We start from the raw sequence: 22,997 nt of genomic DNA, 5'->3' as shown, positions 1-22,997 counted from the left end.
GTCGAGATTAAATTATATAATTTTATAAGTGTTAAAATGTAATTTCACCATTGTATTAGTTTGTATTTTTATGATTTTCAAAAGTACTAAATATAAATTCTAGTATTTTTTGGGGGCCAAATATAATTTAACATATATTAACTTAAAAAATTTATAAGTTTTTGGGGCCTAAAGAAATAATTTCCATTTTAGGGGAGGGGCCAGGCCCTTGCCAGCCCCTCCTTCCTTAGAACCTACATCACCCATTGGAAGCACAGTGTATCTTACCACTGTATTCAACACTTGTTGGTAATAAAAGTAGCAAATAAATGTTATTAAGTCTTAACTTAATTGCTGATTGAGTCTTAGTTCAATTGGCATGGCATTGTTGTCAATGCAGGAGGACATGGGTTTGAGTTCGCTGAAGCGCATTATCTTCCTATTTATGGTCAGGAATGGGTTATGTGTAGTTCTAGGCATCATGTAAAAAAAAAACAGATATGATCAAAATCTATAATGAGATTGTTCAAAAAAAATCTTAGCTCAAGACACAATAACCAACAAATAAAAAAAGTATGAAAAGAATAATAATCTAATCACTTTAGCTTTAAGAGTAAAAAACATTTACTTCATCTTTTTTATTTTATTCATTTTTCTATTTTAATTAAAAATAATAAAAATTTACTACCTCTTCCATAACCATTAAAAATTCTAAAATCATAGTTTTAAAAGTCGAGTATTTTTTTTATACAATGTCAAAAACTATTCCTTTTTAACCCTTAAACAAGAGGATAAAACACGCTTGAACGCGTTTGAACATGCATCATTTTCCATTAACAAAAATATTGATGCCAACCTAATTAAAACTCAATCAACAATAAAATACATTTAGTTTTTCAAATTTAGGGTAAAATACATTTATCCCTATGATTTGAGCAAAATCCACTTACCTCAAATATTTAAAACGAGATCTATTTACTAAACAAATTTTAAATAAAAGATAATTATACTCTTATTATTTACCTATGTATTTTTATTTATTTTATTCATTTTTCTATTTTTAATTTCAAAATGATGAAAATTTAATTGCATAACATTTAACTCGGTTATATATATTAATCTTGAGATAATTCATTAAATTATATCCATGTAAAAATTAATTTTAGTTTAAATTCTATTATTAGACCCTATACTTTACATAAGTTGTGAATTTAGTAATTTGACCCTATATTTTACTTAAGTTGTGGATTTAGTAATTTGGTCCTATACTTTACGTAAGTTGTGGATTTAATATCTGTATTTTAATTTGATCAAATTTAGTCCTTATACTTTCAAATTGGTCAATTTTAGTCTATGTACTTCTCGGATTTTGAAACTTTAGTCTTGACCAAATGGTAGAAACTAAATATGTTTGGTTAAATTTTACTATTAGTCTTGTATTATGCATAAAGTTATAGATTTAATCCATGTTCCCCAACTAGATCATTCTTAGTCATTATATTTTTTGAATTTTGAAATTTCAATCTTAACACAAATAATAGTCATTAAATCTATTATCTAATTTTTGTTGTGCATAATATATAGAATTACAAGCTGACATGGCAATGTATATGCGATAATATACTTGATGCATCAAATTTTGAAAATAACAGAATTTAACTTAATGAATTTAATAGCTACCATATGATTAGGACTAAAGTTTTAAAATTCTAAAAGGACAGTCTGAAAATGGTCAAATTAAAATATGGGTACTAAATCCATAACTTACACAAAGTATAAGGTTTAATAGCAAAATTTAACCTTAATTTATGATCTCCAATTCAAGCCTTATTTTGTGTAAATCATGTATAGATTCTCAATCCGTATTTATTTCATTTTATGCCCACAGTGTGTGGGACATGTTTGTAAGTTAAAATAAATTTATAAATTAATATAAAATACATTATATTTACAATATGATTATATTAAAAATAATTTAATTTAATTATTTTATAACTAATTAGATTTTTATTATTTTAATTTTAAAAAATTAAATATAAAAATTGAAGATAATAAAAATAAAGTAATAACTAATTAAAGATAAAATATTTCTATTTAAAAATCATTTTATAAATAAACTTTAGAAAATTAGTGTATTTTTCATCAAACCTTCATGTGTATTTTTTAAACTAGAGAGTAAGTGATTTTTTTTTTATAAAATCTTGTTTTTAATACTTAACAAATGAAATTCAAAAGGGTGATTTTTTTATTTATAAAATCCTGTTTTTCATACTTAACAAATGAAATTCAAAAGGTAATATATATGAGAAGATACTATTTAAAAAATATTTGTTTGACAAATGAAACAAAAAAAAAAGTGAAATTAACAAGGTTTTGGTTCAATTGACGAATATAAGGGTTTTAGGTATCAAATACTTAAGTTTAAGACCTATCATGCGTAATTATATGCACAGGCCTCTAAATCCCATCGTGTATAAAAGTATTAGTCAAGTTAGTCTCAATCTGTATTTATAGTTATACGTGTAAATTTACATGTTTTGCAACATATAAGAATTAAATTACTCAATTTTTTAGTAAAAGGACCGAAATGCAATCCACCTCTAAATACAAGAATTTTTTTTATACTTTTACCTATGAGAAAAGAAACATCACCTGAACTGGACCGTTATTGCCATTGAAATTTGAATGCAATAATTACTTGAAAATGAAAATGGTTAGGCAAAACTTTTGACTTGAAATGAGATGCTCATTCTCAAACAGAAACCACGTGTCCCGCCTGCTACAAATTACCTGGTAACATCAACAATTAAAAGCACTACCCTACTCTTTCTAATTTCACCAAGCTTAAGCCATTCGATTCGAAAAATCAATATCAGTCAAAGTTTGTGCCTGCCTGGTCTGGCAGTTGACCTTTCAAAACTGTCAAATAGTCTCCATTGGATGCATGAATATGAATTTTGACAAAAAATGTTCATGTTAACATCATCAATGCATATTATCATCTGTCAGCTTACTTTTAATTTCTTTGTTGGGCGGGAGTAAAGTAGCTTTGACAAAAGTATCTATGCATTGTCACCCACTGCAACCGGATGATCATATATCTAATGATACTTAGGAACTGTGTGTAAACCACCAACAGGCAACGGCAACAGCAACAGCAACAGTGAATCTCAAATGGAAGCCAAGGGAGGAGGGCGTATGTGCAAATACTAAAAGGTTCCAATTGCACATTCATATAAAATAAACATATATTCCTATGGCAATGGCAAGCATAGTTAGCTTGAGTTGAGAGGTTGTACCATTGTGTTTGTGTTGTAGGAACTAGCCAGGAGCAAGAGCAAGAACAAAAGAGCAGAGCAGGCCATATCAATCCAACACTGCAATTTCTTGATTCATTCTTGCTGGCCTTACCGTCTAAATCCAACTATACACCTTTCGACTCACCCAAATCCCGACACTCATCATTTTGCTTTACCCAAACAAGTAGAAGTAGGTTTAGAACTCGCAATGTATTTACTTATTACAACCACGCTTAAGGTTTAACACCATCTCACTACAAATACGTATTAACTATTAACCGCTCCATGCAGCTTCTCAGTCACTGCAGTCTGAGATACACTTTGCCAGCCCCACCAGTTGCAGACCATTTAAAGCTCCACATTTTGTGTTCCCTTGTAACTTAAAATTCCACCTCTCAACTGCAACAGTGACATGAGGTAAATAAAATTTAAGATTTTCCTGAGTAATATTCACCTACCAAACCCATTGCTTAAAGCCCATATTTGAGACAGGAAAGTGGAAAGTTACCCACCTTCCCAATAAAATCTTTTATGTCCGGGACTTCTTGTGTCTTATTCCTAAGTAGGTCCACCCGAGCTTGAATAAGCCGATTATGTTCTTCAGCCTATAAAACAAATTGGAAAGAAAATATGCCGTAACTTTCCTATGTTTCTTATCTATCTATTAGAATAAGCAAAATCAATGAGGGTAGATCATAACATGTCATTTCAGCCCAAAAAATCTGCCTATTTCAATAACAGTGTTCTGCTTCATTGGACAACAGTCCTGAAAATTTTTGCATGACTATCTTGATGGCCTAAATAGCTCTCTTCATACTTTTAAGCACACAAAATGAAGAATGAGAATTAAACAGATCGAATAAGAGAAAAGGGTAATAATTGCCTAGTAATGCCTACTAAGTTACTTTGTAATAGAGAAACTTCACAACTCATTTCTTACCCTTTCCAGCAGGCCTCTTAAGTAATGGATCTCAGCTTTCTTCGCTGCTGACAAATTGTGCACTGCATCCATTACGTTAGTCCTGCATTCAAAATCCTCACCAGTTCATATTGAAAGAAATACAGTCAACAAGGCTCCATGTGAATATAAAACATGGCATTGGAGAAAATAATGCATGAAGGAAGAGCCACCACCATAGGCAACATAAGTGGTCTTGGAAAACAATTTTGTTCGAGTATAAACTGTAGAGTCTCATCGACTCCAGAATAAGAAGTTAATAGAATTCAAATCTGTGGTAATTGAATTTGAAACTGCAGATATCCAAATAGGATTGACTTACAAATGTAATTAACTGTTATCAGTTAACCACCAAACATTAAAAGAACATTAGAAACCAGATGCTACCTACCTATCTGAAGACAAAGGGTCAAGAGATTGTTCTTCCACAAGTTGCTCCACAGTATCAAGGGCATCTCCTACCTACAAATTGAAGAAACTTAAAAATCTAGGTCCCTAGAAGTCTTACAATAGAAGAGATGTACACCAATGCAATGCAAGAAAATTGTCCGGAAATTGAATGTGATAAAGGGAATCATGTATACAAAGTGGGGTGTATTTTTTTTAGGTCAAGCTTGGGATCTGTTATTGCCTTATGCAGTCTGTCCAATTGGTTTTTCATATCTAATGTTTTTATACCAGACTCTAGTTCTTTTCTTGCCAGGTTTTTTCAAATCAATGATATTTCTTTAATACACAAAAGGATGATAAGGTCAATTTAAGATTTGAACCACTAAATCTCATTTAACCATCTTCAAGAAAATCAAGTCTTTGTTGATTTGCAATAGAGGACCCATCTTAAGTGAACTCAGTTCAAATAAAACCCATTGTTACTATTATAGACTTTGCATAAGTGCTTCCAGAAACCTATTTCCTTCCCAAAAACTGGTATTTGTATCTTTCACTACACATCATTAAACCAAAAATCTTAGTGAAACTTCTAGACAGCTAGGGCTTAAGGAAATGAAATAGCCTGCAACATCCAAAAGGTCTTATACTTCCAAAATACTTTACTCGATTCATGTACATATCCAAGTGATGAAAGAAAGCTACATCAGGTGCATGATAAACCGATATCAATGAAACAGACATTGTAGTAGTATAAAAGGGAATACCTGTGTTTCATTGCATAAAGACTCAAATTCGTCCTGAGACATTGAAGAGGAAAAACGAGAAATAAGACATACTATATAATGGTTAAGAGAAGTAAGTGAGGCACCAAATAAAATTGACAAAATCCTCAACTGGACACCTAAGATGGTCAGTACAGAAAAGTAGTGACTTAAGCACTACCTAAATTAACACTGAAAGTGCCACCAACTTTGATACGGAGATAGCTGCTCCTACTACCGCTCCATTACATTATATTATCATTGTATTCACTAATCAACTTAATTCCATATGGCCAAAACCTTCCATTAGAATTAACATTATTCAAACAAAGCAGCAGAGTTGAAAACAGTGCTTTATGTGTAAAACATCACTAGCCAGGAGTGAATGTGGTGACTAAATTATAGAAATTAAAGGGACAGTTAATTACAACACTGCAAAATAATAACTGAAAAAAAGAAGGCATGATAACTGAAAGACAATGCATACCTCTATATTCCCATGTAAAGAGGTAATGACCTGAACATTTGCCATAAATTAGCACCAAGTCTACACCCGAAATCAACAAAAAGCTAAGCCCAGATAATACTGAAACACAAAAGGGTAGACCTGAATAAAAAGCTGGTGGAGATGTTCTTGCTCGATACTTGAAAATTTTGGAAACGCTTTGCTGAATTCCTTCATGAGAACAAAAAGAGAAACATTTGAAAGCACCAATCCACACTGTCAGTAGAAAGAGAATTAAAAGAGGTAACCAAATTAAAACCTGTGTAGGACAAGTAGTGAGAAGAGAGCGAACGGCGAGCTTGAAAGACTTTTTCAAATCGGATTGCCTTTTTCCTATTGTTGTGACGGGACCCCCGCCATTTCTGCTATCCATCTTCTTTGATACAAATTAGAATAGCAGCCTCACGAAAAACCACAATTAAAGAGTACCGGCTACGTTTCCTTAGTTTCCCACCAATCAATATTCAAATTTTGCTTTCTTTTCTCAAGATTCGCCACCAAAGAGTGTTTATGTGAGAGGGAGAAAGCCTGAAAGCGAGAGATTCAGAACCCGAAATATAATATGATTTGATTTTTCAATTTGAGGGTTAGAGCTTCACTGTTAAAAATAAATATGAATAGGGGCCACTTCCTCGCTCGTTATAAAAAATTATATTGTTAAAAAAATTGTTAATTAATTTCTAAATTAAACAACAACTTTTGAGTTTTGACGTCAATTTTTAATAATAAAATTAAGTGATATGATATTTAAATAATTTAATATAATTTTTATATATTTTAATTTAAATCTTAATTTTTGTCTTTGGGCCTGTACAATTTTTATATGGGTTGTTCATTAATTCTGAGGTAAAAAAGCACTTTTGATTTTCCAAACGTAATGAATTATATATATATTTATATATGATGATAAATAGATTATAGATTATCATTATTTATTTCTAAATAGAGATATACCCAAAATTATATTTTTTTCATTTTAGTGTTTAATTTTTTATATTGATAACATTCCATCAATTACTATCATCAACGATATTAAAAAAATAGACTAACATACAGTGCCTATAAGAAAACGTCATGTTGCCCTTTTAGTCTTTTAAAATATGAGATATGTTCTATGTGGATAAAATTAATATTTTTATATAAATTTTAAAAATTAATAAAAAAATCCAAAATAATAGGAAATTTTATTTTGAATAAAATTTAAAAAATTATAAAATATATAAAAATAAATTCAAAAAATAATAATAATTCGTTCAATTCTTAGAAAATTTTGAAAAATAAAAATTGAAAAAAAAGTTAAACTTTAGAAAATAACAAAAATTTTGAAAATTCTAATGTATATATATAAACTCTAGAGAAATTGCAATAATTTTAAAAATATTTTTTTTGCAAAAACTCAAAAAACTTGTCATAAAATTCAGAAAATTGAAAAATTAGCTAAATTAAGAATTTAAAAAGAATATAAGAAATTTAAATATATAAGTTGTAAATTATATAAATTCCAAAAAAATAAAATATATATCCTAAAAAAAATCTTGAAAATTTTAAAATGTTTCAAAAATTTAAATTAAAATTCAGTAATGTCAGTCAACCGTGGTTAAAGTCTACGATAAATTTCTAATTTGTTTAGTTAATTTTATTTGTATATTTTTGAATTTTTTAGAATATATATTTTTACTTTTCTATACATTTAGATGCAATATGTCACAAGTGCTAGATGGTGTGTTGTAAATTTTCAATAGACACCACACGTCAGCCAACTTTTTTAACTTCGATTAATGGAATGGAAATCTAGAGAAAAAAAGGTCTAAATACCTAAATGAAAAAAAGTGATAATTTAAAAACCAAATCATGTTTTAATCCTTTAAAATATCCAAGTACTACTAACAGTATAAAACATTAATTTTTTTTAAAAGAATACAATTATTATTTACAGAGAGAAAATCCTTGGAAATACTTTCAATTGTGGGTATAGGACCAATGCTTTTAATTGCCAACAGAAAAAGGCAGGATGGATTACTTAATCAGTTGAATTTTTTTTTAATTCAGTCTTCCGACACATCTAATAGTATACAAATACTAGCCAGAAAGCCCGTTGCCTACTTACAAACAGAAAATAGAACTTAAAATATTATTATTTCAGATGCCGAGAAAGTATTGTAGCAAATGAAACCGAAACAAAGAAATAAAATTATCTTCCAAATCTGGGGAGTCTTTATTTGTGATTCTAATTGAGGCAGATTACTTAAACTCCATATTTCAGATTAATTAATTAACTTACCAGTATTTGTACATCATTATTATAACAAGGTACTCAAACATCGGCAACTGCTAAAGAAGGCAAAAGCAAAACCCTCGCCCGTCTAACTCTTTAGGCATGGGCATGGGCATGACCTACAGTACAATACACCGCCACTAAAACCTCCGCTCGCAAATCACTCAAAAGAACGAACACAACATCATTGTTTCTGCTCTTTCCTATTAAAATAAAAGGTATTAAAATAAACACTAAACCCTCCAGACCAGTAATGCTTCCAAAAAAATAAAGGAAAAAAGAAACTACAGAACAGTACCTGACCCCAAAATTCTATATGGCTGAATCACATTTATATGACAATCTCTGGCATATATCTGGTAATGATAAATAAATACCAATATAGCCTGTATGATTGTCCTATCAACTGCCCAGCTGCATGCAAAACCGCACTGGCACTGTAAATTTGGTAGCTGTTAAAATCCCTTAAATCATATTCATGTTTCCAGTTCACCCAAGTAAATCTTTAAACAAGTTTGGATTCTGACTCGATGGATTCACACCCATCTGCCTCACCAATGCATCCTTTTCCAAGGAATCTTTAGGGTTTGGCCCTTTACTGCTGCTTTGTGTTACTTGAGGCATTGCAGTAGTGCCAGGCATGTTTGTCACTGAAGGATTTGACAAGCCAGATAAAAGATCAGCATCATTTTTATTGTGTATACCAGCGGCTGTGTCAGCATACAATGCCATTATATCAGGTGATCTGGAAGCAGCAGGTGCACCATTTACAGCTGAAGCAACTTCAGTTGCGTCAAGAAGGCCCTCCAATTGTTTAAATGGATCTAGTTGAAGAGCAGTACTTGTGGCAGTTGGTTCCCCCAAATCAAGCAAGTCCGGAGGTTGCTGAGCAGGAGTGGCCTTTTCTGATGCAACTTCCAAACTAGACTTTGGCACATGAGACTTCTCCACCACGTGGCTGCTTGCCTTTGCAGCCTTATGACCAGTAGCAGGGCTCTTTTCCGTTTTTGATGAACCTCCAAACAGTGAAGCAGCAAGTTTCTGCTTCTCATGAGAAACTTCAACTTGTGGTTTCCTTGAATCATAGGTTTCACGCATTGAACTTACGGTACTTGCCCCATCACCTTGTGAAGTCCCATTAACTGTTTTCTGTGATGTGGAATTTGAGGTAGATGTAGCAGGTGTATATGTCGATCTACCCCATTTCTTTTGTACTCCCTCTAGTCGTAGCTTGAGCTCCGCCGATCCTGCATCTGATGGAATAGATGGCATAGTAGTCTGGTAGCTCTCCCTAGGATACATTGGCTCAGGCACTGGAACTATTTCAGTTGAAGCAATTAATGTTTGAGGGATCCTGGACTGCACAGCTGGTTTTGGGAGCTCATAAGCCTCAAACCTAAGACCATGTGATGAAGCCTCGTGGTGATCTTGGTTCCTAAAATTGCTGATATTTAACATTCCAGAGCGTTCACTCTCAGGAATATAGGGCTGAGCACCTTTTTCTATTGCTTCTTGGATATAATCATTAAGGAAAGAAAGGTCTCTATCAACCTGCAAGCAGAACTAACAATGACTGTACTCTTGCATGAAAAGTTACATAAATAAGAAAAGAACGTTCCACCATGATGCAGTTGACAGAACACACACGGGCCAAAAAGACAAATAGCCAACATAAGCATGAAATTTTATTTCATTTGCTAAATGGACCCTATCTTTTTGTAGAAAGCTAGGGATTAAAATATCAATCAATTGACAGAGCACAGATATATCTGTCATAATACTCTGAAGCTCCCACAAGCTTTCAACGGAACATATATATATAAATTGTTATAAGTCAAAGAGTCAAGACAATTCTGTGAACTCCTAAAAGCCAAAACGAGGTAAACTAAGTGTGTATATATATCCATAGAGTAGTCTTGTCACCAAAGAGTCCATTTTCAAAATTTTCAAGGCAACCTACTTGTAAAAACATTATCTCAATCATAGAAGAGGCAACACCACAACTATAGCAATGTTCAACAAGTAGATCAATGCAGGAGGGGATTAAATTACTCTTTTCTTTATAGCAATATTTACATTTAACAGAAGTGCTACCGCGAATTGGAGAATCAAGGAGGGATAATGCTTAATTCATCAATCATAGGTTCAAACTCTATATGACAACTTTAAGTGGAACAGACCATTTTCAAGTACTAAATGCTTTATCAACCTGAGCTTCAGGTCAAAGACGCAATCAACTTGTAAGGATAAAAGTGTCATAAGCATATCATTTTAAAAGAATTTGAATCTTAAGCTAGAAAGCCACAGAAGTTATAAACAAGACATCACAAGGAAATTGAAACAGGAGCCATCAGAAACATCAGATAAAATGAGAATCTGTACGTTGAAACCAAATTAAACAAACAGAATGCGATAAGAAAGCACCTCAATATCTTCACAACTTGCATCTGATGGCATAATACACGCAACAGCATGAGCATCAAGCCCAATCACTGCTTGCAGTTCATAGGCACGTTGCTGTAAATCTGTTGAGTGAGAAGCCAATAACTCTTCCATTAAAGATTGGCACTGCATCAAGAAAGATAAGAGAAATCAATCCACAAATTTGTTGCCCTACAAGAATTGAATATGATTATACATTTAAGCATTCTATATTCAGGCATTAACTAGCTTACTGGAGTTAATAAGCATTATAAAGAAATTTCCATCTCAACACTAGAAGTTCTATAACCATCCAGTTACAATAAATTTGCAGCAATTTACACACTACTAGCACACTGCACAATTGGCATCACAAACCGCTGATTCCACCTGGTAGGCTTTATTCCTAAATATAAATATAACCCTTCTTTACATCTATCACTATCTCAACATCAGAACAACCTAGTAAGAGGTAGCTTGACCGTAATTTCTACTTATCTCCTTTATGCTCAAACACAACCCCCACAGAGAGAGAGAAAAGAAGAAGATTATTATTTAAACAGTAGAACCCCTTCTAACAGCTGCAGCTGCTTCTAAGTGAGAGACAGTATGTTGTCAAAACAAAATTTCACAATCAATACAATGAGATAAAGCTAACACACTTCCAGCCAGACATCCAGCCCAAGCCTGATTTGTTTTCTTCATTGCCAAATCATATGGAAAGAGACTGAGGCATCTCATTGTTATGTTGCAAGTTGTAACCATGGTTAAACTTTGTCTAATTAATTAGAGTAAAAATTCCTCTAAAAGTCCTTGCTAGCTAATGTTACTAGATTTTCATTTTATAGGCAACCAAGCAACCACAAAACCAGACATGAAAAGACAGATAGTTTAAGTTATTTTCAGACCATTTCACTAAAAACATGATAATAAAAGTACCAAAGGATGCAACACATCAACAACATAAATGAGCATTTGCATATAACAAATTTGTCCTCAGGTGTTTGGCAACCAACCTCAGGCAGCATATCTACTTTCCTCCGAGCTGCTATTTCAAACGCATATATTTTCATGAGAGCTGTAGTTGCATATGCCTTCCAAAATAAATGAAAGATCATCACATTTGCAGATATTGAAAGAACATAAAAATATTCTAGAACAATTACGAAAGAAATTTTCAGTCAACCACGAGATTGTCAACATAAAAGGATCTAGGTTTGCATGAAGTGGTAATAAGTAATAACTAGTCTAAGAACAATTAATTCATGTTAGCTGATACCTTAACAGTCTCATCATTAGAATAAGCCTCTGCCACATCACACAGCTTCCCAGTAATATCGGAAGCAGAGAACATTCCGTCAGCTGTTCCATATTCCCCCAATACCCAACAGATTACCTGCAATCAAAACTCACAATTAAGATAATAATCAATATTTTAGTCCTTCCACATGCAAGAAATACAAGGGAAAGAAAGAATACTTGATACAAAAGAACATACCTGAAGGAAAACAGATGGCAACTTTGGTTCACCAAGAATGCGCAAATAAGACTCCACCTGCCCAAAAAAATAATCATTCAAACTTAAGAAAACAAAAGGACCAAGAAAGAAAAGAGTAAAACTTGAATATAGACGCTACATATGAATTAAAAAGGGTGAAGATTGCACTATAAATGTCCCTCTGGGCTAATAGGTAACATAAGATATGCAAAACCCAGACAAATTCAAGTTAAAACATAGGTGATCCTCAAATTATTATTCAGGTAAAGAATAATGGATGCTATGTATTATAAGGAGTATTATATCTCTGGCTTTCCACTGAAACCAGAAATGTTACACAAGCCTATGCTGTATATTATAAGTTGGCGACTTCCTAGTAAAACCAGACATCCTCAACTTTGGCTATGCTTGAACAGGAAAATAGGTTGCAGGTGCTGGAATTTCAAGTGTAAACCTGCTGAATGCCACCTCTTAAGGATGGCTGTATGAACCAACTACGTTAAGCCCTGGGTTTAGTTCCATTCACAGTAATACAAAAATGGACAAAGCACAAGCTATTACAAATCCAAAGGTTTCAAGCTTTCGGGGATCTTTTTCTTTCTCTCAGACTCAAAATAGAATCAAATTAATTAAAAATATGGAAGAAAAACAGATCAAACAAGATGCAAGATGTTAAATTTATAGGAAATAAGATATGATGCAAGGGTTGACATTGTGTTTTGCATGGGCCTGCAAAGGCAATCGTCAAATGAACTTACAGCAGATGATCTCAGTTTAGTATCTGCATTATCATCATCCTCTCCGAATCCCTCAGCAATCAACCGCATCAAATTATGTGCTACCTTAATATTGACCAGATCTCCCGCATGCTCAAAAACTCTATTCATGGTCTGCAGAGTAAAATTATCAGGAACGGTCAGTACTCTAAGCTAAGAAACTAGATTGGCCACAGGAAGTCAAAATAATACCTGGATGAACCACTGATTGCTTGGTGCAAATTGCTCCGCAAGTTCAACACATCGAGATGCTATTTCAGTTTTATAATGATTATCATTAATGCTAATCATGTAATCAATCATGCGATCAACAATAACCTCCACATTTGTAGACTTGGTCATTTTGTAAAGTAGTTCAAAAGTTTTCCTCTTCAGAGTGTCATCGGGGTCCTGTGTCAAAGCACTCATGTTAAATAATTGCGATGAAGAATGACAACCGCATGGAAAATAGCATAACAAAAAAGCAAAAGCATTCACAAGGGGAAAAAAAATCTACACCAGACAGATTAAATTTTCTAAGAGCACCCCCCCTATTTCCTCTTAATCTCATTTCTCATTCATTGGAACCAAGTAACTGGTACATCTGACCATATAGAGCAAGCTATATAAATAATCCCAGTCTGCACTAGTTAAATCATAATAAAGTACTCAAACAAAGACTAAATACCAAGGACAGAATTCAAAATAAGAAGCTTCTGAACCTCTAAGCAATCAATCACAGCCAGCTGATGTTGCTCAGCAATCTCTGGACTTATCTTTATCAATCGGCCAAGAGCATCAATGCCCATGTATTTTAGGTTGTGACTGTCACTCTGCAAACAAAAACAAAAGATGGCATAATTCAACACATAGAATAAATAAATAAATAAATAAATACTAGTAATAGAGCATATCCACAGAAGAAGCATTGGCTACCTTTAAAAATCTTGATATAACATCGGCTGCAGACTCTAATAACTTGGGATTGGGATATATAGAAGAAACACAGCATATGCACTCATAAAGTACAGCATTTCCTATATTACTTGATGAATCACATTTTCGGAAAATGTCTCCCACTACAGTATACATGTTTTCACTTGCTTGCTTGTCACCACTTCCAAGCAACGCCAGAATTTTAAGCAACTTGATCTGCAAAATACAACTATGTCATATGATCTACATTGTCAATTGAAAAGATGCATCACCTAAAAACTCAAGTAAAACCTAAAAGACTCATCACCTGAATAAATGGAGCTGGCATTTGATGGTAGTCATAAGCCTTTGATAGTCTGCGTTCAGCTACTTGTTTAAGAATGCTTACAAAGCTGATGACCAAATCTTTGTAAGAATTAACATCTCTTGCTATAAGTTCAAAAAGAGGACAAAGGGTTGCTCCCATAACTCCAGGATCATTATCACAAAGCCTCTGAAAGAAAGGAAGCCACTTTTAAGCCTATAAATGAGACAGTCTATGGTCCTCCAGAAAAAATATATTGAGAAACAGTAACAAACAAATATATCAAGACTATTTTTTTTTTCCCTTTTAGGATGAGCTTTTCAACTTCTCAAGGTATAGATCTTAAAATGGACCTTCCTAAAAATGGAAGTACTAATCACAACACACTGAGAACTTGCACAATGGCATTTTCTTTAAAATATATGGTTTCTCTACTCCCCTTTTCCCTTCCTTAATAAAAAGGTCATTCTACAAAAGCAGGTATTCGAGAATTTATGGTTTTAGTTGAGTATCATGTATAAGGTAATTCTGTTGGACAGCAGATCGGTTAGCATGAGCTTGGAGTTACTCTTAATGATAAATTTGAAATCAACACATAAGACACAACTATTCATCTAGTTTCAATAAAACTTAAGCAAAATGATGATTTGTGAAACTACTCCAAAAATGAAGAGAAAAATCAGTAAATTTTGACCTCTATAGTACCCACGGTATCAGCAAATCAAACAAGACACTTTTCCGAATTCAAATAGGTAAATACACATAGAAATAGCTGCCTGGTGGTTAAATTAAAATGCATAAACATATTCATTAGGAATGATAAAACTAGATTAAACCTAGAAGTAGAATATGGAAAATGGAAAGACCTACCTTGCGAAAATTGGAGACAAGATGCGAGACGGAAGAGGGGGATTTCTGATAAAAGCGATGGAGAGCCATGATGGCCTTCTTCCGTACGGCCTCCTTGGGATGTGCGAGCAACTCCATAGCCTGCGGCAACACGGCAGGAATGGTCTCCTCATTGATCAACTTACAAACGGCATTCAAGGCGGCGCAGACCACCAAGTAATTGTCAGACTTCAAATCTTTTTGAATGGTATTGACAATCAAAATGATCAAATCATGATCTTCGTTCAAGAAGAGCGTAACGGCCAAGTAACCAGTTCGTTTGACGAGGAGACTGTCATCGTGAGTCATCTTAACGGCATGAATGTAACCGAAGGAAGCATCATGACCGAGCATCTCGATGTAAACCAATCGGATGATGTACTCTTTCATCTTGCGTTTGGGGATGTCGGGCTCGGAGATACGGCGTTTGAGAGTCTCGATCTCGTTGAGAACAATCCGGTCTTCTTCAGCCTTGGATCGAGCCTCGCCGATGGACTTGACCAGATCCAGAAATTCCTTGGACTGGTAGAATCCGCCTTGGGAGCCCATAGCGAGCTCCCTACCGAACGTCCTTAATTGCTCCAGCTTTCTTTACTATCTGCCAACAATCACTTTTTCATTCGGTGTTGAGATTGAGATCTCGATCTGAAAAATTAGATCGATTGATGTTTTATCTGTGTGTTTTAGAAGGAAAATAGAAAGGTTTTTTTATCAGGCAGAGAGAGAGAAATAGAGAAAAAACAAAAAGTGGGTGAAACGAGGGCTAAGCACAGGGCAGTGGAATAAGTGACCGCCCGGGCTAATCCACGGTCGAGAGCTTCACTGGCGATTTTGGATTTTTTTTTTTTAAATACTGCTATAATAATTTCCATACAACTTTTACTTGACACGGCAGATGAATTGGAATTACAGTCTCTCCCAAAAGAAAAAAATACAGTTAGTTATTTTGAATGATGGAATAAAAATAACGAGCTTGTTTGATTTTTTATTTTTTTAAATAATTTATTTTTGGAATTCTTTTTATCAGTTAAACTATACAGTTGGTCATCCAATTTTCACAAATTTTTATTTTGAACATCAAAAATAAATATTTATAAATTAGACATTTTTAATAAACTTTCATTTTAGTTATATGTTGTTTATTCAATGTTATTTTACACTTATTTCAACATTCAGCTTTAGTAAATTTTTATTTTGATCACTCATTTTATTTTTTTAAAAATTACTTTTTTTAGAATTTAATTTTTTTTCTTGTAAAAAGGAAAAACCTAAAGTTTTATAGGGGATTATCTGAGTTTTTACAAGAAAAACTTAGAATTTTACGAGGAAAATCATATTATCTTTATTTTTTCCTGTACTTTTTTCTAGATTTAATTTTAGTTTTTCTTCTAGTAAAAGAGAAAAACATGAGATTTTAGAATAAATTATCTAGATTTTTATCAGGAAAACCAATTTATCTTTTAAATCTTTTTAGAATTAATTTTAGTTTTTTTTCCCAATAAAAGGAAAAACTTCATATTCTAAATTAAATTTGAGAAAAATCATTTTATCTTTTTAATTTTTTTAATTTTCCTTTTTTTAGAATTAACTTTAGTTTTTTTCCAGTAAAAAAAGGGAAATATGGGTTTGTGTAAAAAAAATTGAGTTACACTGAAAAACTTGAGTTTTATCTCCATAATTGAATAACTCAATTTCCTGTAATTTTTTTAAGAAAATTAAAATTAATTTTTAAAAAGTAAATGAGTGATCAAAATGAAAAATTATTAAAGTTGGGTGACTAAAATGAGTGTATAATAACATTGAATTAACAGGGATGACTAAAATGAAAACTTATTAAAATTTGGTGAATAAAATGAAAATGGTTGTTAATCGCAGTGCCCAATTTGCAATTTTTTATTTCCAGTGCTCAAAATAAAAATTTATGAAAGTTGAGTTACCAACCGTTCATTCTACCCTTTTTTATCAAATTATCGAGTTATTTTATTGTTTTCAAGAGTTATTGCACAATCTATTTTACAATAACTTATTGGGGTGAAGTGATGATGAAATGATCATACTCTGACCTTAACACCCTTGGATATTAAAGTTAGTGTGAATATTTTTCAAGATTCTCTCAAAAATCTTATACTTAGTTGTTCAGAATTTGGTTTGACGTAGTGTGACCTTGTCACCCATATGTCGAGATTAGACTTTTTTTTAAAACATTAACATCAATACTTACAAGTGTTGTCAAAGTCATACTATTTAAACTTGATTGTTTACTTTCCCTCAAAAATTAGTTTTGCAAAACTCAAAAAACAAAAATACTCTTAAAATCTACAAACCTAAATCATCAATCATCACGATTAATTTCAAATTTTACTAAAAGTCATTTATCATGTACATTTTTTCTAACATTTTTTTGTTATTAGTGTTATGAAAGTTGTCATGAGTATTTTATCTAATATGAAGTTATTATTGTATTTACCAATTGTAGATATTAAATTTGTAAGTGTTTATTCAGCCAACGTTATGTTGTTATTATTATTGTAACCAACAGTTGAATATGTTAAAACACATGTTATAAAGAAGTTATTGTATTGCTTTTGCTTGCCATTGTAGTAAAGTAGTGTTAATTTTATTGAAAATTGTCGTTATTAAGATTTGTTGAAATTGTTAGCATTATTTATAATATTATAAATTTAATATTTGACCGTCTCAATTGAAAAAATAACGGATTAATATATAACACAAATATATTTGAAAGGATATATTATTTCGATTTAAGATGAGCCATATTTCAATCAGAAACTCTTTGTAACATGATGTTAATGAATGATGTTACATTAGAAAATATGAAAAGAAAGATTCTTAAGAAAATCTAAGTTGGAGGTACTAAGTGGATATCCAACTTGAAATGTAGAATTTCAAAGTCTAGCAAAAAAGATGTAAGTATTATGCATTGAATCTCAATGATAATGAAGATGTTGAGATGATTATGTTTGGACCATAAGAAATTGGCAATATTATAATGTAACTCAAAGATATTCCTAATAGTGGTTATAGAATATCGAATTATGCAAATGCATTGATTATCTCAGTGTCAACATATTATCCGAAGATTCTCTCAATCAGTACATTTTTCGAGTTTAATACCAGAAATCTACTATGCATAATATTCATGAGTTGCATAAAAAGAAAATGGCTATATCATAATTGGGAGAAGTTGACCAATTAGAGCTTATCATTTGGCAATGTGTGTATCTTTTGTATAAAAAGATAAACCAAACTGTTTTCATTTGAGGTGATCTTAGCACCATAACATCACCATTAATTTCACTAAAGTTGAAATCGAAACTCAAGCTCAATTTGAAGTCAATATTAAAGTCAAATATGACAATGATATCGAGCTGAAAGGCAATCAAACAGTTATTGTCCTAATGAGTCGCAATCTTCTTATACATCAATCGATAAATTATTACTAAACCTGAATCTCTCCACATTAGTGAGAACGAACTTTACAAATATGTTTATAAAATGTTTGATTTGAATTTTTCTTCAATTGGAGACAATGATAAGCTACGAATCAATGAACTTTTTTCATCGAAAATGATTACAATTGGAAGAATCGAAGAATGCAACATTAGAGAGTCAATGGATTACAAAAGTCTTGGAATGTAATGAGACCATTTATATTGCTAATGTATTAAATTTGGCATCAGTTGTAGTTAGAAGATCTGAGCAGCTTATATACATGTAAAACATATGTAAGAAATTTGTAGATATACCAACTCGTATGCATATACTATTGCAAGGGAATTACAAGTTTATTCAAAGTAGGACTTAAATTTAATATATGATTCTATTATTAGGTTGGTTAAAGCAAATTTTATTATATCCATTTTAATTTGTTGGTCGATATTCGAAACACATATCAATTTTTCATATCATATATGAAAGCATGGAAGGAGAAAAAAAAAGGCAATGCAAAGAATATATATGATAAATCATACAATGGTTTGTTTAGTTGGATAAACTATAGTTTAGGAATAAACCCTTGATACAATTTTTTAAATGAAGACAATTCTTGTATGTCGATCTTCATTTAGCTTATAGGATGCACATATGCATTGGCGGATACAGAGGGTGAGGTGGGGGTCACTACCTGCTAGTTTTTTAGAAATTTATATAGCACCTCTTTTAAGACGAACTTTATTATATTAAACCCTATAAAAATTTAAATTCCACCCCCAACTGGAAAAAAAAACTTCAACCCCTTTTAAAGTTTAATGTATATATTTATCTCTTATAAAATAACTTCTTTTAAAAGTTTCAAATTTTTAAAGTTTTCAAAGGAACTACAATAAAAAAAATATCATTTTTTTAATATATATATATATATAACAACTAAAGAAAAAAACTTTTACCCATCAAACTGGAAAAAAAAACCCAGCTTAGAACAAATTAGAAAAAATAGTGGAAGAAAGTAATTAACAAATTATAAGAGAAAGAAGAAGATATTATGACCGAAGAAGAAGAAGAACAAGAAAAAAATTTCAAGGTATTCTTTAAATATTTTGACTTGCTTTTTTTATTTCTTTTATAATTCTATACTTCTATATTATTGATGACTTCTGACATGAAAGAAAGGAGATTACAATTTAAAACGCCCAATGATTTCTCTATTTTTTTATTTTTTGTATTTTAGATCATATGATTTTTATATGCAAAAATTATATTTTAATTTTGGTTTCTTTTTTCACATATGGTAAAAGATCTTACTAGTTTTTGGATTTTGATATGTTGGTATTACTTGTTAGAAATTGGAAGCACAATGCAATTATCAATGTTAAAAGGTTAAACTTTAATTTTATTCATATGTCAAATCATAAATATATATATACTTTAATTATTGAATAATTATACATGAAAATTAATAGTAAAAAAATATGTAGTCTGCAATGCTAATATAAGTTTGTCCCCATTAAGTCGTATTTTTGAATTCACCATTATACATATGTATGTTGGTCCCTATTTTGACTCCTGTAATGGGAATCACAATAGGGGTACTGGTAATTGTATGGTTAGAAAGAGAAATATCTGTAGGAATACAACAGCGTATTGGGCTTGAAAACGTCGGTCCTTTGGGAATTCTTCAAGCGCTAGCAGATGGAACAAAACTACTTTTCAAATAGAATATTCTTCCATCTAGAGGTGGTGCTCGTTTATTTAGTATTGGACTACCATTAACTCTATGTGTTTTATTAAGATCCCTACGTGCGATTCGTTGAAATAAAAACTTTTATTTTAATACAATGTCTAGAACTACCTATAGCCCCTACCAATCTATAAATAGAAGGATAATGCACTTCAATGCACTCGAACCTACATCTTCCTGCATTGGTAACAAAATTCATACCAATCGAACTAAGTCTCAATCAGCCTGATAAATTTTATTTTAAATTGATAAAATTTTCACATAAAACAAATTAATTGTATGTGTCAATCAAATTCTGTTGAATTATTGATTTGTAAAATTAACCAAAATATTAAAAAAAATCATGAAACAATAAGAAATTCAAAAGCACACCTGGCTTCTGCTGCAGTTGGCTTCTTGTTATTAGTTCTCACCGGATTGCTTGTACAATATATACATGATTGATTGATTTGTTTTGTTTAAAATCAAAGTTAACTGTTATGAGTAAGTGTTGAGTGTAATGCATTATATTTTTAAGGAAAATATATGTTTGAACTTTAAATGATATTGTTAAAAGTGTCAACTACAAATCTTAAATATGAATCGTAAAACAGATATGAAAAATACCTAAAAAAAAAGCTACCTCAACTCAAAACACATAACGTCACTCTGAATTGAGACTTCAAAAAAGTTTAATTATACTCTCAGTACTTATATTCTTTGAGATTTTAAAATTTAATCTATTAACTTTTATTTTTGAAAATTTTGTTCTCTATTACCTAATTTAAAAATAGAAGCAAATTAACAACATTGCTAATGAATTTTCGTTAAATTCGAATGTATAACATTTTAATATTTAAAGCTATGGTTTAAAAGTTAAAATCTAATTGATAGTAAATAAGTAGATTTAATAAAATTTCAATTGGGAATTAAATTTCAATTACTAAAATTCCTGAGGACAAAATTAGACCCTCCAAAAATTGCAATCTATCTTGTATATATTGTTTATCATGTGATGCATTAATTAATTGTGTGCATATACTTTGAGGCCTTGATCAACTGGATTGGTGGTTTTCATGGCGGCGGCTGCTCCAAGCAAGGCGAAGATTGCAACCAGGCTTAAAAGTCCAGCGCTTATGTACACTGCGCCTCTAACTACGTAGCATTCCCCGTCCAACCATCCTTCTCCGTAGGGCTGCCTTCTATTCATACTCATGGCTGCACTCATTAGAATCACTGCACCTCCAAAGCTCACCCTGCAATTTTTATTATTTTTAGACCAAGTGAATACCACTATGTTTTTAATATATACTTTTCTTCCTATTTAGGTGTTGAATTTGAGGGTAGATTATGAAACCGAGACATTTCCAGCTGTCCATATATTCAGTTATGCGCTTTCCCAACTAGTAGGTCTCTTCATCCTCAATCTCTCTCTTTAAAAAACCAAATCCAAATTACACTCATTAGCCCAGAAATTCTAGAAAACCAGTGTTTTTAGCTTTGGGATTAATTGTACCGTTTGATAAAGTTGAATCATGAAGGTAAATGATAGTACGGTTGGTTGGGTCCAGACAATAAAATAGTTGTAATTCTAGCAGCCAGCAATAGACATGCAATGCAAGAAATGGATGATGACCTACCAGGAAAATGCTGTAAGAAATAGAACCGGTTTCTTGGCCTTTCTGTTTCTGACCTTCCCTCTGGAGCTCCACCAGTAATTTGCACACACTACTACGCTCCCTATGATTTGAGCAATTGAGAGACAGATTAGTGCGGCAACTACTATTCCAAAGACATGACTTGTAGGTAAATGACATAGGTTTCCATCCAACTTGACATCTTCCGCCTTGTACAAAACCAACAAAATCATTTTAGACTCACAAACTAAATAATTAGTTAATTGCAATGAATATATGTATATAAACTACCTTGGTTCTCTTAGCCTCTGCAACAAGACACAAAGCAAAGGAGACAAGGCCAAGGGAGGCAATGACAAAGAAGATTAAGACGCAACCAACTGGAGCTATTTTTGCCATGGCAGCTGGTGGCCACTTGATTTTTTTTTGTTGGAGGTAAGAAGAAGAAGAGGTGTTGGGCGGCCTATGTTCATGCATGCCTTGCTTTTCTTCCAGACAATTCATTCATTGCTTGGAAGGAGAGAGATACCATGTTTCCTTTCCAACCCAATTGTTTTTTTATTGTGTAGTTAGTTTTAGATTATTATAATTTTAACAGGGAGCCATCGCTTGCATTTGACCTTCTTCTTTTTCGACGTGGTCAACAACCGCTGAAGTGAACTGAAGGTGAGGGGTAAGTTTCCGGTCTACTCTATTTTCTTGTATTACTAGAGCAGAACTATTATGATAATCAACAAAAAAAAAAATCCACTTTCATGTGCTGAGAAAATATTAGCAAATCAAAATAATAAATCTTAATTTCTATTTTAATATAAATTTTGATTAGTCGATTGAGTTTTAATTCGATTGACATAAATATTGCTATTAATGCAATAAGACGTGAGTTTGACCGCGCTGAAACCGTATTATCTTTCTATTTTTTATTAATATTAAAAAATTTAGAAATCAAAAGAAGCACATAATAATTCTATAAGAGAAAATCTTATTTTATTTTAGATAATTATTTAATATATAGACAGTTAACTTCACAAAGGGATTAAAAAATCAACAAATATTCTTAATTATTTACAATATATACATATGAACCACCTTTTAACCAGCTTATGTAATTAAAAACTTTAGTAATACTTGGAATCTGCGACAAAAGGTCCTTCTACAGTTCTACTTCCCCTGTTTCCCTTTCCCCCCTTTGGTCCACCACCGATAGGTTTGGAT

At 31.9% G+C, this 22,997-nt stretch overlaps 3 protein-coding genes across 4 annotated transcripts; all 3 read right to left on the bottom strand.

The window, feature by feature from the left end:
* Positions 1-3,345: 3,345 nt before the first annotated feature.
* On the bottom strand, positions 3,346-6,481 carry LOC107946839 (uncharacterized). The gene is made up of 8 exons (XM_016881308.2): positions 6,152-6,481; positions 5,995-6,063; positions 5,875-5,904; positions 5,391-5,423; positions 4,628-4,698; positions 4,219-4,300; positions 3,791-3,883; positions 3,346-3,677 (listed from the first exon to the last, which is right to left on the bottom strand). Exons 1-8 carry the CDS (start codon positions 6,263-6,265, stop codon positions 3,627-3,629), a joined length of 543 nt encoding a protein of 180 aa, XP_016736797.1. The 5' UTR covers positions 6,266-6,481; the 3' UTR covers positions 3,346-3,626.
* A 1,652-nt stretch (positions 6,482-8,133) lies between these two features.
* LOC107946840 (AP-4 complex subunit epsilon) lies at positions 8,134-15,899 on the bottom strand. 2 transcript variants are annotated; one of them, XR_001697009.2, is made up of 12 exons: positions 14,952-15,899; positions 14,085-14,270; positions 13,778-13,993; positions 13,564-13,674; positions 13,055-13,252; positions 12,845-12,976; positions 12,087-12,143; positions 11,868-11,984; positions 11,605-11,682; positions 10,592-10,735; positions 8,466-9,718; positions 8,134-8,370 (listed from the first exon to the last, which is right to left on the bottom strand). XR_001697009.2 is itself a non-coding variant. In XM_016881309.2 (11 exons), the coding sequence occupies exons 1-11, from the start codon at positions 15,516-15,518 to the stop codon at positions 8,657-8,659; spliced, it is 2,868 nt and encodes a 955-aa protein (XP_016736798.2). In that variant the 5' UTR covers positions 15,519-15,899; the 3' UTR covers positions 8,134-8,656. The 2 variants fall into 2 exon arrangements, 1 of the variants encoding a protein (XP_016736798.2); XM_016881309.2 differs by having other exon boundaries at positions 8,134-9,718.
* A 5,135-nt stretch (positions 15,900-21,034) lies between these two features.
* Positions 21,035-22,589, bottom strand: LOC107946841 (protein MODIFYING WALL LIGNIN-1). Its single transcript, XM_016881310.2, has 3 exons — positions 22,074-22,589; positions 21,786-21,991; positions 21,035-21,401 (listed from the first exon to the last, which is right to left on the bottom strand). The coding sequence occupies exons 1-3, from the start codon at positions 22,284-22,286 to the stop codon at positions 21,170-21,172; spliced, it is 651 nt and encodes a 216-aa protein (XP_016736799.1). The 5' UTR covers positions 22,287-22,589; the 3' UTR covers positions 21,035-21,169.
* Positions 22,590-22,997: the final 408 nt, after the last annotated feature.

Source organism: Gossypium hirsutum, chromosome D12, assembly GCF_007990345.1.
Source record: "Gossypium hirsutum isolate 1008001.06 chromosome D12, Gossypium_hirsutum_v2.1, whole genome shotgun sequence".
In the NCBI taxonomy this organism is placed as follows: domain Eukaryota; kingdom Viridiplantae; phylum Streptophyta; class Magnoliopsida; order Malvales; family Malvaceae; genus Gossypium; species Gossypium hirsutum.
Note: the sequence above shows the minus strand (reverse complement) of the source record. Positions and strands in the feature narration are given on the sequence as shown.